The 18,794-nt window shown below is 40.5% G+C and overlaps 1 protein-coding gene across 2 annotated transcripts in view; it reads right to left on the bottom strand.

Annotated features, from left to right (window-relative positions):
- DNAJC6 (DnaJ heat shock protein family (Hsp40) member C6) overlaps positions 1 to 18,794 on the bottom strand; it is a 185,555-nt gene that overhangs the window by 22,555 nt on the left and 144,206 nt on the right. For both annotated transcript variants that reach the window (XM_049879500.1, XM_049879501.1), the window contains exons 5-12: positions 11,515 to 11,637; positions 9,611 to 9,744; positions 8,179 to 8,373; positions 7,111 to 7,228; positions 5,628 to 5,707; positions 4,649 to 4,842; positions 4,460 to 4,540; positions 1,881 to 2,315 (exon numbers count right to left, since the gene is read on the bottom strand). In XM_049879500.1, coding sequence (XP_049735457.1) covers positions 1,881 to 2,315; positions 4,460 to 4,540; positions 4,649 to 4,842; positions 5,628 to 5,707; positions 7,111 to 7,228; positions 8,179 to 8,373; positions 9,611 to 9,744; positions 11,515 to 11,637 — 1,360 coding nt within the window. The remainder of the gene's footprint in view (positions 1 to 1,880; positions 2,316 to 4,459; positions 4,541 to 4,648; positions 4,843 to 5,627; positions 5,708 to 7,110; positions 7,229 to 8,178; positions 8,374 to 9,610; positions 9,745 to 11,514; positions 11,638 to 18,794) is intronic.

Here is an 18,794-nt window from a genome sequence, read left to right as displayed (position 1 = left end):
GTGGGATTGTAACACCACCCTTACTCAGGTCACCTCCCTGATCCGGTGTAAAGGGAACTCATACCACGAAGAAAGCAGGACCAAGAGCACAGCATGTCCTTTGGACAAAGGGTCCCTGTGCAGAGAAGCTCCTAGTCTGGGGGATGATTGATGAGAAGGCTGACAGAGAAGAGAAAGCCTTCCCCTGGAGCTGACACCCTGAATTTGGACTTTCAGCCTACTTTACTTTGAGAAAATAAACTTCTCTTTGTTAAAACCATTCACTTGTGGTATTCTGTTATAGTAGCACTAGATGACTAAGACATACACCCTGGCAACAATTACTATTTGTAGGTCCTTGGGCCTTAGTGCCTACATTCTATGATCCTGAGAACCAATCTCATCAGGAATGCCTACAGCCAAATTACCATAAATGAAGACCAGCCCTAAGCCTTCTGAGAAGGGAAAGATGGGCTTAGAAAAAAAATTTTTTCCTAGAGGATACCATAAAAAAAAAAAAAAGATGCCATCTTGGCTAATAGTGACAGCAACAAGGCTAACTAGTTTAAGCTGGTTCTGTAGAAGCTGTAAAGGATCTTTGCTTATCCAGCTACTACAAAAAAAAAAAAAAAAACTATGCCTGGCAAATGTCAAAAATCTGTGGATGACTAGTCACAGAAGGGGTTAAGTCTGTGGCAAATAGCAGAGTGAAACTAAGCAACATGGGGCTGAAACTTTGCTCCACTCAGCTGGGCTGCCATGAGTCCCTTAAATATATCTTCAAGTAACCAAATATTTCTCTGTGTAGCCAAAATGTATTCAGAAAACTAAGATTCCAGGAAAACTGAAGGGAAGACTCTATGAGTCAAATGGCCTAGTCACGAATCCTGATCCCATCAATTACTAACTGTCATGGACTGAATTGTGTCCTCCAAGATATGTGTTGGAATCCTAACCTTACCTGTGAGTGTAATACTGTTTGGAATAGGGTTTTCTTTATTATACTAATTAGCTCATACCAAGTAACAACAACAACAAAAAACCCATTACCATCGAGCTGATTCCAACTCGTAGCAACCCTATAGGACAGAGTAGAACTGCCCCATACGGTTTCCAAGGAGCAGCTGGTGGATTTGAACTCCCAACCTTTTGGTTAACAGCCAAACTCTTAACCACTGTGCCACCAGAGTTTTAAATCTAATCACTTCTGAGTTATAAAAAGAGCAGAAAGACACAGAGATATGTACACACAGGGGAAGACAGACGCCACGTGAAGATCAATCTACAAGAAAACCCCACCAAAAATCACTGGTAACAGCAGAAGCTAGGAGAAAAGCTCACAGAAGTAATCAACACAGTTGAGACCTGGATTTGGACTTTTAACCTCCGGAACTGTGAGAAAATAGATCTGTTCTTTAAAGCCACCCACTTGTGGTATTTCTGTTAGTGCAGAAGTAGGTAACTAATACACTGGCTGTATAAATTTACATACATACATAATAACACCTATTCATTGGGTTTCTATAAGAATTTAATCCACATTTAGTCTTAAAGTCCATGTTTGGGAAGTAGTAAGTACTCCATAAATGTTAGCTATTATTAATAATAAAAATTCATCTCTACGTTTCCAAGCAGAAGTAACTAAAGCAGCTCAGGAATTGATGTCCTGAAAGAGATTAAAAATAAGGGCAAGGACCTCAAATACTCACTTTTGCACTGTCCTTTCAAAATGGGCAATATTTCTGTTTCCTCTTGCATTCACCACTTAAATGAAGGTTTAGGTCTCTAAGGGACTTCCTGTGGAAACTGGAAAAGTCTAACACAGAAGTTCAATTCTACCTGCCTTGCCCAAAAGCTACAACTCCACACTGAGAAACACAGTGCTACATGAAAAAAATTACCTTCTCCCACTCTTAGAGTTGGCGATGCGGAGGTGGAGGTGGCAGAACGGCGTGGTGTCGTCTGGGTGGATGTAGGTCCACTAGGATGAAAGACGTCATCCACCCCTGACTGTGCAGCCTGGGCTGGGCCAGCCATGCCTCCGCCCCCAAACAGGTCACTCAGCAGTTCAGAATTGGTGGGAGGGGCCGCTGGCGGAGAGAAGGTCTCACTCACGGCAGACCCTTCTAGGCCCAGAAGGTCCACGTCCTCGGGGGGTGGGGGCGCAGCTGGTTCCTGCTGCTTTTTGCTGGGCTTCTTGGTTCCATGATGTTTGTCACCACTGGCATTGCCGTGTGGACTAGAAAGACTCAGAAGTTCATCGTCCGACTGCTCACTTTCCTGATTCACCAGGGCAGCGTGGTCCTCCTCACAGAACGACTTCTCTGATTTCTGATCTAAAGAAGGCCAGTATGCCAATAAATGGTTAGATACTGACCATAGCATTGTTTTTGTTGTATTATGTGCACATAACTCCAATAGAGAGATGGATTCACCCCTGAGCAAATAATGCTTTCAGACCCTTAGGAACTGATGTATTTCAAATTTCACTGAACTCCCAAATTATATTCAACTTTGTGGAGCAACTGAGGGGAGGTATAGCATAGTGGTAAAGAACTAGAACTCTGGAGCCAGATGGCCTTGATTTGAATCCTAGCTCCATTATTTATGGCTTTGTGCACTGGGCACATTACTTGTGCCTTGATTTCCTCCTTAGTAAAATGGGGATAATACATGCTACCGAACTCACAGGGTTGGGCTGTTGTAAGAATTACATGAGATGGTATGTGTAAAGTGGTCAGATAAACAGTACTTAAATCTTTATTACTATTACTAGTCTTATTTTCCAGGCACTAAGCCAGGATCTTTGAAAAGGTGAAATTTTACTAAAGGTTATCTCCTAGTCCTATGCTGATACCTCTCACTGACTTTTACTTCTTCATGTGGACTGCAGCCAAAAGCAATGCCTTTCTCCCACAGTCTAGAGCAGAAGCGAACCACAGACCCACTAAGGGAACAGAGAGAATGGTTCTGCTTAGAATGGTGCTTACACCAACCTGAGAGACTTTCAACATAAAATGGGCTTCAGGAAAGAGGCCTCATCTGGGGAAGGAATGAGGAGGCTAGAGAGTGTCTTTCTAGGCCCTCCTCGAGCAGATCTTCCCATGGAGAATTGTTATTTTGGTTTTATTCTTGGATAAACAGACCCACATTCCAAATCACATACAGATGCGCACCCCCTTATTCCTAATTCTGAAATGTAAAAAGCTATGAATAGGGAAAGGCTTTTCCAAGTTTGGCGCAGACTTGTTTGGCAGAGAAACCTGACCGGAACTGCTGTGACAGTAACGATTGTCTTCATTTATCTCACTCAGGGTTATCATTTATACTTTTTACTGCAGAGATGTTAATGTGTTTGATTACAGGGCATTATCTGAGATGCGTCTGGGGATGCTAAGTAATACATGGTTTACGTACCATGTCGCCTTTCTAAAATAGCAAAAAAATAAAGTGCATTCCTAAATACATACAGCTCTTAGAGTTTTGGAAAAAGAAATTGTACATCTATGGCAGGAAAGATGTGATTCAAAACACAGCACAGAGAGGTAGAATTCAGGTTACAGTGGCATCTTGTACCAGTCTAAGAGCTTTCGTGAAGTTGAAAGAGAGGAGGCCTACACCTATAATTACTGCGGCACCATTCACAAAGCCAAAAGGCAGAAACAGACTAGACGTCCATCAACAGACAGACAAACAGAATGTGGTATACACCTACAATGGAATATTACTCAACCATAAAGAAAAATGAAGTCCTGGTACATGCTACGACATGGATGAACCCTGAAAAGACTGCAACGAGTGAAATAAGTCAATCACAAAATGATAAATACTGTATGATCCCACTTACATGAAATAGCTAGAATAAACAAATGTATAGAGATCCTCAACGGCAACGGGTATAGAGATCCAAGTTTGTTAGTGGTTTCCAAGGGTGGGAGGGAGGGGAAAAGGGAAGTTATTGTTTAGGAAGCACTGAGTATTTGTTTATGGTAACGGAAAATTTGGCAATGGATACTGGTGATGGTTAACGTAACTGGTGTCACTGAATTGTACATGTAAAAAATGCTGAACTGGTAAATGTTGTGTTATATATATTCTTGCCACAATAAAAGAATTTTTTAAATGCAATAATAGAAAAATCCACTAACTTTGTTACCATGCCATAGGAGTCACAGAGAGATTACATAAGGCTTTTTTCTTTTTTTAGATGATTGGCAATATCCATTCTCTCTCTAAAACTTATAACACAGTAATTCTAGTTTTAATTGCATATGTTTCTTGATCGCCACAGTCAAAATAAATATATAAGTGTTCAAAAAAAGAAAGAAAGAAAGTGGAGAAGTTGCCTGATTTGAAAAGGGATTGAGCAGCAACAGTGTGAAATAAGAAGGTAACTGGATGGTTTCAAAGTGCTGATTTGCTTTCAGATGCTTTGAAGTCCAACTACTTTGTACATGAACCATGTAACTTAAAGACATACCTTGCCAGCAGAGAGAGGAAAAGAAGCCACCTTGCCCAACATGCCTGGGGTTGTCTGGAGGGATATCAACTGGAGCCTGTCCTGCAAGACAAAAGGCCATGCAGCATCAATGAAACACAAGAAAGAACTCAATGTGATAAATAACAACAGAGGCCTCATCCCAAAAAGCAAAACCACCAGGTAACTTACCTCCTAAGGCCAAAGTGTCCTGGTGCTCCTGATGAGAAGAGAAGAGGATGCTGGGATTGACATCTTTTGTGCAGTAATGCTCCCAGGGCGGGGTTAAGTCTATGACTTTGTCGTGGGGCTGTAATTCTACATCCAGTGTCACCTGAAATAGCTGAGGATATTTTTCTGGTACATCACATGCATCCAACTCAGGTCTAAATATGGATTTAAAAGAAGACCAGTCAAATGCAATGGAATCAGTGTGATGCTCATCCTACACTGCACTGAGACTTATTTTTAGGAAAGACTTAAATCATTAACCAAACAAGTTACTGTACATTTTGGAGCTTCAGTTTCCTCATTTAGAAAAAAGGGATAATACTGCCTGCTCAAAGGATGTGGAGGACGCTGCGTGTGAAAGCATGGCTGATATATGAAGCCAGTATACACTGGCACAGGGACAGCAGTAGTTAAAATGGTGTAATAGGTCTATAATCACTGTCCCTATTCCAGGTCTTGTAACTCCCACCTATCACCATTGAGTTTCCTAGATCACACCATGATACAGCAACTCAGGGTTAATGTCTGGTGCGGAAGGACCCTCCAGGGCCCTCTGTCAGTATTACTGCCTGGTATCCATTCTGATGGGTCATTGCTCATACCATTCTGACTGCCATCTCTGCTGAAAAGCAGAAAGAGATACACAAATGCAAAGTATCAAAGTATTGACATTCTGTTCCCTCTTGTTTCCTCGCATGCAAATTTTAGACCTTTCTATTTGAAATTATTTGACCCATTTGTACTTCTTGAGACAAATCATATTTAACTGAAGGATTTCAAATGCAACTAGCCTCCAAGTGCTGTGAGCTGCACTCAATGGTCCAGCAGCACAGGATTACAAGGGAGGATGCAGCACAATGCTGAAGAGCTCTAGGATGCTTGGCTCCCAGCATCCATATCAGCACTGACTGAAAGGGCTTTCAGCCAAAGCAGCACTTACTTAGTGAACTTTAAAACTGTTGTGTCCAGTGGTATGAATCCAGTATGAAACTGAAGCTGGAATATCTGTGTGTTGGTGACCTAAAAATACACAAGAAAAACACATTACAAATGATCAGTGAAAAGGGAATCTGATCAAAAGATTATATTTTGAAGAGCCATGTACCTTCACCTGTCTCTGTATCTAAATCTTTGTCTAATATGAATATTAAGTGGTTTTTCCTTCCTGAACTGGCACAGCTTCATTTCTAGCCACTGCTTTCCATGAACTTTGCCTTGGCAAGCCACTTCCTCACTTGCTAATGCCCCATGTTTCTGCACACTGCCATGCTTTGACTCATGCCATTCCTTCTTCTCAGGATGCCCTGCTTTAGCCTGGTGAATGCACCCTTCCAGTCCCATGTGTGATGGTCATATCCTTTTTGTAGCCCGTCTGGGCCACTGCTGCCTAAAGCAAACTGTTCCAATGATAGCACCTCATATCTACATCTACTATGGCATTATGAATATCTGTACACACGTGAATATCCTCTTTCCACTGAGTTCCTTCAAGGCAGGGACACTTTCTTATTCCTGCCCATTTTAAACCCCTAGGCAATGCCTGGCACAGAGCATGCACTTAGCAAATATTCAACGCATCAAAGTAAAATTACTCGCAGCATTATTCATAATAGCCAAAAGTAGAAACAACCCAAATGTCCATCAACTGATGAAAGGATAAATAAAATGGGTTATATCCATACGCTGTACTACTACTTGGCAATAAGAAGAAATGAAGTACTGATTCATGCTATAACATGGATGAATCTTGAAAACATTATGCTAAGTGAAAGAAATCAGTCACAAAAGACCATATATTACATGATTAGATTTATATGAAATGTCCAGAATAGGAAAATCCATAGAACACAAAGTACATTAGTGGTTGCCAGGAGATGGGGATGAAGGGATGGAAAGTGACTGCTAACTGGTACAGGGTTTCTTTCTGATGTGATGAAAATGTTCTGGAATTAGATAGTGCTGATGCTTGCAGAACACTGACTATACTAAAAATCACTGAATTCCACAGTATAAAAGGGTGAATTTTTTGTTACATGAATTTTATCTCATTAAAAATCCCCCCCCCCAAAAATACAATTATCTAGGCTCATGTCCTTAACAAAAATCTATCTCCTTACACTGATGCAAATGAAATACTATCGAAAAGGTGCAAGATTCTAAAAAACATAGTTTCTGGAAGTTCTAAGGCTTCAACTTCTGGCAGAGTCTTCATGTCAAGGACTTTGGCAAGTCACAATCTCTCTGAGCCTCAGTTTCCTCACCTTTAAAATGGCAGAAGAGGGAACATAAGCAATCTTTAGAGGGTCTTTATAGTTCTAAAATCACAAGTCACTCAAGCTCAAAGTAGTTTGGAGAAAAGACTCAGAAATACTGCCACCAAAGGCTTGGGTTTGCTTATCCCAAGACTCTCCCTTTAACCATACCTTAGCCTGCAGCCGGCTCCCGATGGTTGACCTCAAGTGATACATGGAAACAATCACGTCTCCTTGCACAGTGATGCTTAAAGGAATGAAGATTTTTCCATCTTGGACACGATATTCTCTTTAAAGAGAGACAAAAGCCTACACTTAAGGAAGAGTCCAATCTTGTGCGATCATAGTCCCACACACAAGTACAGCCCTCTGTAGCTCTGGCCAAGGCATCTGTGTGCCAAGGCCTGGGCCCAGGAACCATATCCTATCTTCAGCAAAATCAAGAGTCCAGCCAGTCCCAACTTGGAACGAGCTGGTTCAAAAACGGGATGGTATTGGTCTGATGCCAGGCCCTCTCTCTCCATCCTCTGTAGACTTCCTGATAATTAAGTTGTCCATCCCTACTTTGCAGATCCTCTTGTTTGCCTCAAATACAGTCAGCCCTGGTGTATTTGTCTTTTCCTAACCTTAAATTTATAGTAAAAGCTGAGATAGAGAGAGAACAAAAAATTCAACCAAGATAAGTACACAAACAGCAATGTCATGCTCTGTGAGGATCTTGGATACCAATCCCCAAATTCAACCTATTCCAAACTAATTTCATTTTATGTTACCACCTCGCCAAAACCCTTCTCTCCGCATCCCTACCACCACCTCCCACTGGCACCTGCTCTTTTATTCTGGATTCTGTATCTTCTTGAATTATATCACCTAGTTGCTCCAGCTAGAAACCTCATTCATCTCTGATTCTTCTGTTATCCTCACCAAATCCCATCACAGCTATCTCTTTCAAAAATACCCAAGTCCTCTGTCTCCCACCATTGTCTCAGGCCTCATTATAACTCATGCTAGTCATTCCTGAAAAATGGACTCTCTTCAAGTCCTTCTTCCCTTCTTGAAAAGTAGCCATGGCATCCCCTGGTTTGGTTGTACATTTCTAGGATTACCACTGATGGTGAATTTTTGTTTTAATATCTGCAATTTCCACAATGATGCACTCCTCAAAGGAAGACTATGATCCTACTTCTGTAAGAATTGGGGAATTCACAAGAAGAAATGAAGCAAAGTATCATGACTTACTTCATTCGTTCAAAATCTGTGCAGGTGGTATATATTTTGGTTTCTCCAATCAATACATCACAGTAAGGGCGACATCCATTTCTCTGTTTGTTAAAAAAAGGGATTGGACTGACAGTGATCGACTTAATTGTGAGCGGCTTGAAATGAGGGCGGTAGGGCTTGTCTGCAAGTAGGTCACACATATAGCCCAGATATCTGAAACAGAAGATTGTCATTCCATTGGGGTGTGTCACACTGGGAGAAACAAGTAGCCAATCTTCGGTATAAAGTTTGTTCTTTCAAATTATTAAGTTACAATGAAAATTCATCCTGTTAATTTCTTAAATATTAACTAGCAAAAGATAATGCAGCCGATAATTTAAGAAAGCTTTTATCTGGTAACCTACTCTACTTTCCCATGGAACTGATAACTGGGTATTTATCAAATGGAAAAGCTTATGAGAGCTTTACGCTAGCTTAATATTTGAACATCTATTCCTATTTGATCCAGTAGATTGAATTTATCAGCTAAAGGCTGGCTGTGAACAAATTTTAGAATTTTATCATCAGAAGCAGTTTTAATTAAAAAACACAAAAAACAAACAAAAGAAGAAATGCAATTTAAACATGAGAAGAGAAGAAATTGTGACCAAAAGGAAGAAAATAGAAGTTATCTTTAAAAGGTTTGTCTTTTTAAAGCCACTTTTTAGCATTGTCTTTTGTAATCTATTTCCTTGTTCCTACATCAATATAAAAATTTTTTTAATTCCTTATTCCACATATATTTTTACATTTTCTTCTCTTTTGGTTATTGTGTATCCCACAGGACAATCATCAGTGGTAAATATAGCCCTCTACTCCTTGTATTCCCATGAAGACCTAGATAGTGAAACAGAAAGCCACTGGTTGTAGAGCCTGCAATTTGAGATCACGTTCTAGCTCTGTCCATTAGGTATTTTTAGACCCAGGGAAGTCACAATCTGCCTGATTCTCAGTGTCCTCATCTGTAAAAGGAGAGAGGTGGACAGTAAGTATTCTTTAAAGGCTCTTTCTAATTTTAAAACAACAAATTCTCAAAAGAGGGCAATATAAAACAAAACAAAACCCACTGCCATCTAGTCAATTCCGACTCATAGCAACCCTATAGGACAGAGTAGAATTGCCCGATAGGGTTTCCAAGGAGCAGCTGGTGGATTCAAATTTCCGACCTTTTGGTTAGCAGCTGCAGCTCTTAACCACTGCACCACCTGGGGCTTCAAAAAAAAAAAAAAATTCAAGCTGTATGAAAACCAAATATCCTAATCTGATTGCATTTTTTCCATAGTTCAAGATAATGCCAGATACCAGATTAAAATAACACAAGTTATCATGGTACTTATGAGGTGGGTTTTGAATAGTACATGATACCAGTTAGACCACATTTGAGCCTAACTCCGCGTCTAGCTTACTCTACCTTCTGTGGGATGGTGAAAGTCCAATTCCTGGTCGCTTTACATATAGCAATCGAATAGCTGGGCCAGGAGAAGAGTAGAGATTACAGAAAATGAACATAGCACCAACCAGAATTGACGATGCTGCCCGTCCATCCTGCCAAAGAAAATATATAAATTCATCATGAACATGGTCCAATCAGCCACTCTCCACTGAGAATGGTTATACTTCTAATGAAGAGAGGGGAGGTGGAGAGAGAGCTCTAAGAAATTCTCTTAACTTGGGGTGTCTAAGTTCACTTGAAAACCAGGATCTGGTCCAGCTATTTAAATCACAAAGCAGAAAGGAAACCCTTATTCTTAGGATAAAACTAACTCTCTACTCACCTAAGAAACCCAAGCAATATAAATGCAATCCTTTGGGAAACTCTTCTCCCATTACTTGCATATATTTACTTAAAATATAATTTAATTTTCAAGGTAACTTTGGACTTGGAGCATCAGAACTAATAGTTGAGGTCTCTCAGTTTTAGGACCAGAGGTAAAAAGTTCCTAGGTTAGGTAAATGCTGCTTTTTAGAATACACCATGTATGTATTTTGGAAACCCTGGTGGTGCTACGGCTGCTAACCAAAAGGTTGGCAGTTCAAATTCACCAGGTGCTCCTTGGAAACCATATGGGGCAGTTCTACTCTGTCCTACAGGGTCACTATGAGTCGGAATAGACTTGATGGAAAAGGGTTTTTTTTTAACATATGTGTTTCACCCAAAGCATGGTCCTATATTCATATAAAATAAAGACGTTTCACCTGATTCAACCTTCATTCAGTATAGGAATACATCTCATAACACTCCTGATAGATGGTTGTCCAGCCTCTTCTAGATTACTTTGAGTGACAGGGAACTTACTGATACTTGATACTCCATTCCAGTTTACAAAATTCTTCCTTATACTGAGTGTACTGAGCTGAAGTTTGTTCCCCAATGGTCCTCATTCTTCCTTCTTTCAGGACAAAGATTACACCTACTCCTTTCTCCCTGTGACAGCCCTTTACATATCTGAAATTCCCTCTCTTTCCATTAACACTTCCGTTTTCCGGGTTAAAACATCCCATCTCTTCAATTCTTCCTCACTCAACAGTCCATATCAAGAGACATCATTTGGTGCCCTTAAATGCACTGCCAGATGTGAAATATAACATACCAGATATGTTCTGACATAACTAAAGAGGAAATATCACCTCCCTTGGTTTGGACATTATGCTTTTATTAATATAACCACAGCCCAAACTAGCTCAAATGCAGGCTAAGTCATTCATCTTTCAATCCACTGAAATGCTGCTGCTTCTTTTTTTTCCTCCCAGATGAAAGCTGAGTTTTAAAGGACAGAGAAGAGGCTTTCAGAGGAAGGGTTGGGAAAGGAATTCTAGGACGTGAGTTGTTAGAAAACTCATCAGTTCCCCCTGGTAGTTGTTCTAAAAATGCACTTAATCCATTTGACTACTTACAAGGGCATAAGTTTCTTTTTATTTTATTTTTGTTTAAACACAAACAGAAAAAAAAAAAATACACACACACATCAACATATTTACATCAATTGTATTAACACAAATTTCAATGGTATTGTTACTTTACCCGTGTACCCACAGCTCTTGTTTCTATCTCTTTTATAATACTCAGCACATTCTAGAATCTTTGCATTATGTGAGTTATGTACATATCTAACCTGCCCACTAGTACTCAAGTTTTAAGGCAGCAATAGTAAATTTCTCCCTCATTTTTACATCCTTCATATCACCTTCCTCCTAAGGGGCTCAATAAATGATTATTGAACTCAAGTGTCACCTGTCCACCATTCTGTACAGGGCCGGGTGGTTTCAACAAACCTAGCCACCACCACCACCACCACCAACAGGAAGGTTACTCACCAAGCAGTGTACGACACAGACATTTTTGGGGTTCTGCAGTAGCCAGTTATACATATTCCGACACACAGCAAAGAGGTTGTGCAAACTGGGCGCCTGCCTAACAGGCCAACTGCATTCTGAGACCTAAGGGAATACGGCAAAAGGAAATTAATTTCCCAGCAACTTCTTCTCCATAAGCAGGTGTCACACCAAACAACATCTTCTGGAACCCATACCACATCCTCTGCTAACATAGCCAAGAAGAGTTGGGAACAATGTCCAGACACAAAAATCCACCCACTGCCACCCAGTCGACTTGTTTAATACTGCAAATTTTTAATTAAAAGATTGTTTCAATAAATGTGGAAAACCCATTTTGGAATACATTTTAAATTAAGCGACACCATTTAAACTGAGCATATGGGTTTTTAAAAATTCTCTGAGGTTACACAGAACTTAATTTCTATTAACTATAAAATGGTTTGACCTGCCTACTAGATGTTTAATTATAGTGTGACCTTATATATCCTGCATCAGCTCTAATTTTATCTCAGTTCTTGTGGTAATATGAAACATACTGCACAGTCAAGCAGGTTTGTGTACAGCTCTTCTTTCTTTCTCTTTTAATGGAGGTCCCTCTATGGGGGCATGTATATTCATTCATTTCACATATTACTTAGTAAATTGCAGAGTATTGACTATGTTCCAGGGATCTGCTTGACTCTGATCCATACAATTACATAAGACAGACATTAATATTATCCCCATTTTGCAGATGAGAAAGCTGACTGTCAAAGGTTATTTTGTCCAAAGATAAACTACTGGTCACTGCAACCCAGCTCTTCTGATTACAAATCCTGTCACTGTGCTACAACAGCACACTGGTTAAAATGATCATTTGCTTGAAAAATACGAGGCATGAAACCCAATCGACTAGGTACTTATTAATTTAATTAAAATCATATGGAAAGCTTGGACTCGGGCAAAGTCTGTGACCTAAGACTTTCTTCACAAAATACAGCAAATGATACCTCCCTTCCTCCCACTGTAGTGGATATTAAATGACAATGAACTTAAAGGGATATGCTTAGTGTCTGCACACAGAGAGTGCTCAATAAATGTTGCTATTATTATTAACACTATTACTTTATTAAGTAACTGCCAGTGCAAAGCCCTGAGATCAGATAAAGCTATGTCTGAAAAAAATGAATGAAACCCAGTATGGCAAGAGTGTAGAACTGAAGGGCCGGATCATACAAGGCCTTGTATCTTGTAAGGAACTGGGAGAAGCATTTAACCCTTTGGTGACCCAAGTATTCTCTGTCTGAGTATTTTGTTGACACTGTGTGTTTTCATTAATGGAAGCATGCTGAATCCTTGAGTGTACCTGAATGGTTGGTAGGTAATACAGATTTGGAGTTCTGGTGGTGCAGTGGTTAAGAGCTCAGCTGCTGACCAAAAGGTCGGCAGTTCGGATCCACCAGCTGCTCCTTGGAAACCCTATGGGGCAGTCCTACTCTGTCCTATAGGGTTGCTATGAGTTGGAATCAACTCAATGGCAATGGGTTTGATTTTTTTTTACTATGGATTTTTTTTTTCTTGCCCCCTCCCACCAGCCTACCCTAAGTGTTCAGTGGAATATATGAAGTACCACTAATTACCCCAGAGTATCCACCACAATTTATTGGTACATATGTGTAAAAAAAACCCAGTGCCAACGAAATTAAAATTTTCAAAATTTCTATTTTTCCTATCAAATATTTAGACACCTCATACGAAACCCTGTAAAAATTAATAATTTGCAGCACATGTCGTTTCTTTGGTTTTAAACAGTCATAAAGGCCCCTGCCTTGCAGCAACATGCACTGTCAGTGGTACAGAACCTTCCCAATAAACCTCGAAGCTGAAAAAGTTCATGGTCGCTATATGTACTGCCAGGCACAAAAGGGTTAAGAAAGAGAGTGACTCTCAGGTCTGCATTTTCCAAAGATCTCTGAACCTCCAGTATGGACGGTGGATGTGAATAACATGAGACTAAAGTCAGGAAGACCAGTTAGGAGGCTGCTGAGGGGTCTAAACAAAAGGTGATGGTGGCTTAGATTAATTAAGTGGCTCTGGGGTAAAAAAAGACTAGAGAGATTTAAGAGATAAGTAGGAGGTGGAATACCTGTACACAAGAATCAGAGATTGAGTATGTGGTGGCAATACGTGTGTGTGGAGGGGTGTACTTAAGAGAAAGTTGGGGGAAGGGACAAGGATGACTACCAGGTTTCAATCTTGAAGAGCTCAATGAAAGGAGGCACCATTTACTGAGCAGAGAGTTCTGGAGAAAGAACGGTTTTATATGGATGGCGTCATCAGAAAATGCTCTGCAGGGCAGGGGTTTGGGAACCATGGTTTCAGCAGACAGTTAAGTCAATTGGCATTATAAAATCTATTAAGAAAACATTCTGCATCCCACCTTAGAGAGAGGCATCTGGGGTCTTAAACGCTAGCAAGCGTCCATCTAAAATGCATCAATTGGTCTCAACCCACCTGGATCAAAGGAGAATGAAGAACACCAAGGACACAAGGTAATTATGAGCCCAAGAGAAAGAAAGGGCCACATAAGCCAGAGACTACATCAGCCTGAGACCAGAAGAGCTAGATGGTGCCCAGCTACAATTAATGACTGCCCTGATAGGGAACGCAACACAGAACCCCTGAGGAAGCAGGAGAGCAGTGGGATGCAGACCCCAAATTCTCGTAAAAAGACCAGACTTAACGGTCTGACTGAGACTGAAGGACCCCGGTGGTCATGGCCCCCAGACCTTCTGTTGGTCCAGGACAGGAACTATTCCCAAAGCCAACTCTTCAGATATGGATTGGACTGGATAATGGGTTGGAGAGGGATGCTGATGAGGAGTGAGCTTCTTGGCTCAGGTGGACACTTGAGACTATGTTGGCATCTCCTCCCTGGAGGGGAGATGAGAGGGTAGAGGGGGTTAGAAGCTGGAGAAACGGACACGAAAAGAGAGAGAAGAGGGAGGGAATGGGCTGTCTCATTAGGGGGAGAGCAATTGGGAGTATGTAGCAAGGTGTGTATAAGTTTTTGTGTGAGAGACTGACTTAATTTGTAAACTTTCACTTAAAGCACAATAAAAATTAAAAAAAATAAAAAGTGCTCTGCAACACTACCACCATTGGCCTAAGAAACCCAAACCAAAAAAAACCAAAACCGTTGCCATCGAGTCAATTTTGACTCATAGCAACCCTATAGGATAAAGTAGTACTGCACCATAGGGTTTCCAAGAAGCAGCTGGTAGATTCAAACTCCTGACCTTTTGATTAGTAGCCAAGCTCTTAACCACTGCACCACCAGGGATTCCCAAAGGTCTCAAATTCCTTACGTTTGACAGTAGGAAAAGGGAGGCAGGAGGAATCTCTTTGATTGGCCCTTTTCCAGTAACCAAATAATAAATCATCAAAATATAAAAGGGAAATTATCTGTGGACTCTGTCGAACTGACATATGAAAGCAAACTTGTGGAGGTCTCTCTCCAAGGCTGCCAAAAAAAAGTTCATTCTTTTTGATTAATTTGTAACTATTTTTCTACAAGATGATTGTGGGGTGGTAGCAAAGAATCTTCCAGGATACTCATTTTCTTATACCTTTGGAAATGACAGGTGTGGTTTACCAAACAAAGTAGTTTGAATGCTTGACATAGCTACCAAACAATCCAGGGTGGCCCAGTGCTGGGCCTCTGTTGATTTAAACTCCGTAACAGCTTCCCTTTTTTACTTAACACGGTTCAGAGGCATTTCTGGTTCATTCCTTACTCACAAACAGACTCCCCATTAATATATTCTGAAGGAATGAAAATGAATTATTGGTATTGGTTTTTTTTGGGGGGGGGAGGACTGTCCATAGGGTTTATTTTTGTTTTTTCTTAATTGAACTGTAGATGAAGGTTTACAGAACAAACTAGTTTCTCATCAGACAGTTAGTACACACATTGTTCTGTGACACTGGTTAACAACCCCATGACATGTCAACACTCTCCCTTCTCAACCCTGGATTCCCTATTACTAGTTTTCCTGTTCCCTCCTGCCTTCCAGTCCCTGCCCCAGGGCTTGTGCAGCCATTTAGTCTCATTTTGTTCCATGGGCCTGTTCAATCTTTGGCTGAAGGGTGAACCCCAAGAATAGCCTCATTACTGAGCTGAAAGGGTGTCTGGGGGCCATACTCTCAGGGTTTCTCCAGTCTGTGTCAGGCCAGCAAGTCTGGTCTTTCTTTTTGAGTTAGAATTCTGTTGTATACTTTTCTCCAGCTCTGTCCAGGACCCCTATTGTGATTCCTGTCAGAGCAGTCAGTAGTGGTAGTCAGGGACCATCTGGTTATACTGGACTCAGTCTGACAGAGGCTGTGGTAGATGCGGTCGATTAGTCCTTTGGACTAATTTTTCCCTTGTGTCTTTAGTTTTCTCCATTCTTCCTTGCTCCTGAAGGGGTGAGACCAGTGGAGTGTCCTAGATGGCCACTCACAGGCTTTTAAGAGCCCAGACACTACTCACCAAAGTAGAACGTAGAACATTTTCTTATCAACTCTGTTATGCCAATTGAGCTAGATGTTCCCTGAGACCACGGTCCCCACAGAATTGTTGGTTTTTTAAAAAAGAATAATTGGGAAGATAAATTTTGCTTTCAGAGGAACTACAAAATATAAGTTTACACAAGCTGTTCCTTGTCTGCAATGTTTTTTCTTCTCTTCATCCCTTGGTAAGCTCTTACTTATCCTTCAAAACCCAAGTTCAAGTGCTCTGTTGTCTCTGATAATTTCTCTAACACCCCCACGCAGAAAGGCTTACTGGTCTTTGTACCCAAGCACTAGTCCATTTACATCTATCTATTGAAGCTTTTATCACTAGCAACTTGATTAAGGTCACAGGCTGGGTTTTCACCTTGGCTCTCTCCACTGATTACCTGATCAACCTTAAATCTTAATCTCAAAGCCTGGATTCTGTGTGTGTGAAGTGCAGACCAGCATTATATGATCCTTGTGAGAATTAGGCAGCATATTGTAAACACAATAAATGCTAGCTTTATTCTCAAGTTATATTCAAATTAACAGTTTGTCTCCCCAGTAGACAATGAGCTCCATGAGAAGAGAGACCATAATCTCTTCATTAACACAGTGCCCAGTATCCATGTGCTGGTCATAAGGTTGGTGCTGAGAAATGAACCCCATCTGGCACTCTTTATAATAACATTCGTTGACATGTGCAGTATCTTGAACAAGAAACAGGTGAAAAGATTTCATTGTTTTTCAGATTGCAATAGTATGAAAGTATAAGAAACTTGTTTTCTCAGGCAATAATTTTTTAAATAACGTTTTTTAAATGGTATGTTACCCCCACACACACACGCCAAATGTCAATTATTTAAATGCTTCTCAGCTAAAAATTGGATAAGTTGTCCTCAGCACAATAGGCTAATAGCTTCAGAATCATTAAACCAATCAAGTAAATAATATTAATTTAAAGTACTCCATAATTATATATTTACTTGATATATAATTACACACCATTAAGCAAACATACAATTAGAATTTTTTTTAAAGGCATGTACTCTGTCTAAAAGGGCGAAAAAAACATTAAGGCAAAAAAAAAGAAGAAATTCAATCACAGCAAGCTATTTTTGCAGCTCTCTGGGGTTCACAGCTTCATGCGATAAGCACAGTCCTCGGTATGTGACACTTCACAAGCCATCTTCATTCTGTCTGAACACCTCCTGGAGTCACTGAGCATCAGAGAACGCCATATGGATTACAAGGCTGCCATGATACCACCCAGTGGGGAAAGACGCCAAAACAGCCAGGGCTGGATGCCATTCCAGTTTTCACCTCTCCATTTCCCCAAGCAGGAGATAATCTGAATGGCAGAAGCAGCCCGTTTGCTGAGCACAATAGTAAAAGGTGCTATGGAGAATCAAACTGAAGTGCCATAGTCTGGTGTTCTAAGAATCTGCTATGCTTTTAGAGGACAGAAGTACTTCAGTCAATCATTTATTGTTGCATTTTATTATTATCAGTGTTGATACTGGCTACCACTTACTGAATGCTTCCTCTAAGACACCGTTATTAAATTTAACCCTTACAACAAACATACAATAAAAGTCTTCTGAGAGTACTTGTGAAATAGGTACTCTTATTGTCATTCCCCACTTTCGACAGGAGGCTCAGAAGAGGTGATGTGCCCTGCCCAGGAAAAGGCAGAGTTGAGATGCGAATCTAAGGTATTTTTTAAAAGCTTAAATTTCATGTATATTATGTGAATTTCACCTCAAAAAAAAAACAATTAAAAAATACCGCGTACTTTCCAGTAGACCATGCTGTCTGAAGACTGATTACTAACTGGAATTTCATCTTGCATCTGTGTGGTAGTTATGGCTTCAAGTCATGGCTGTATTTTACCAAGGTTAAGACATTCAGTTCACCAAAGGCCACGGAACTAGAATGTGCGGAATTGCCAGTACACTCCCTGGTCCTCTGGCTCCCCAGCTAGTGATTTTTTCCTACACCAATTTTCCTGTCCTGACACTGACGCGTGGTTGCTGAAGCAGAGTTGGAAATACCGGCTGTAAAGACACTGTCTACAGCCGTCCTCCCTCCCCAATCAGGAAACCAAATCAGAAGCAACAGGGAGCTACAGCAACCTCTCTGGTGAACTCTGGAAGGGAAAATAAAAGGTCGACTTCCCAATAATCGTGAGCCCTTTAAGAAGCCCAAGTTGATAACATCTCTTTCAAAAAACAAGTTTCAACAAAACAGGGAAAAATTCTACAAGATTACATGGTTTAGAAATCATCAACATCATGGAAGATTCTAAAAGACCCAGTTGGGCCTTTGATATAGTACACCCAAAAGAGTTGAAATCAAGAACTCAAACAGAAACCTGAACACGAACAGAAACCAGCACTATTCACAATTGCCAAAAGGTGGAAACAAATGTCCATCAACAGATGAATGGATAATACATACAATGGGAAATTACTCAGCCATAAAGATAAATGAAATCCTGATTCATGCTGTAACACGGATGAACCTTGAAAACATTATGCTGAGCTAAATAAAGACAAGTATTATACTATACCACTCATATGAAATAGACACATGTACAGAGACCAAAGCTTATTAGTGGTTACCAGGAGTGGGAAAGAGGGAAAGGAGGATTTATTGCTCAGGAGCACTGAGTGTCTATTAATGGTGGTGAAATAATTGAGGAAAGGCTAGTGATAATGGCTGCACAGCATGATGAATGTAAT

The sequence above is a fragment of the Elephas maximus genome, chromosome 3 (assembly GCF_024166365.1).
Source record: "Elephas maximus indicus isolate mEleMax1 chromosome 3, mEleMax1 primary haplotype, whole genome shotgun sequence".
Taxonomy (NCBI): Eukaryota; Metazoa; Chordata; class Mammalia; order Proboscidea; family Elephantidae; genus Elephas; species Elephas maximus.
This window is presented reverse-complemented; position numbering and strand designations above follow the sequence as displayed.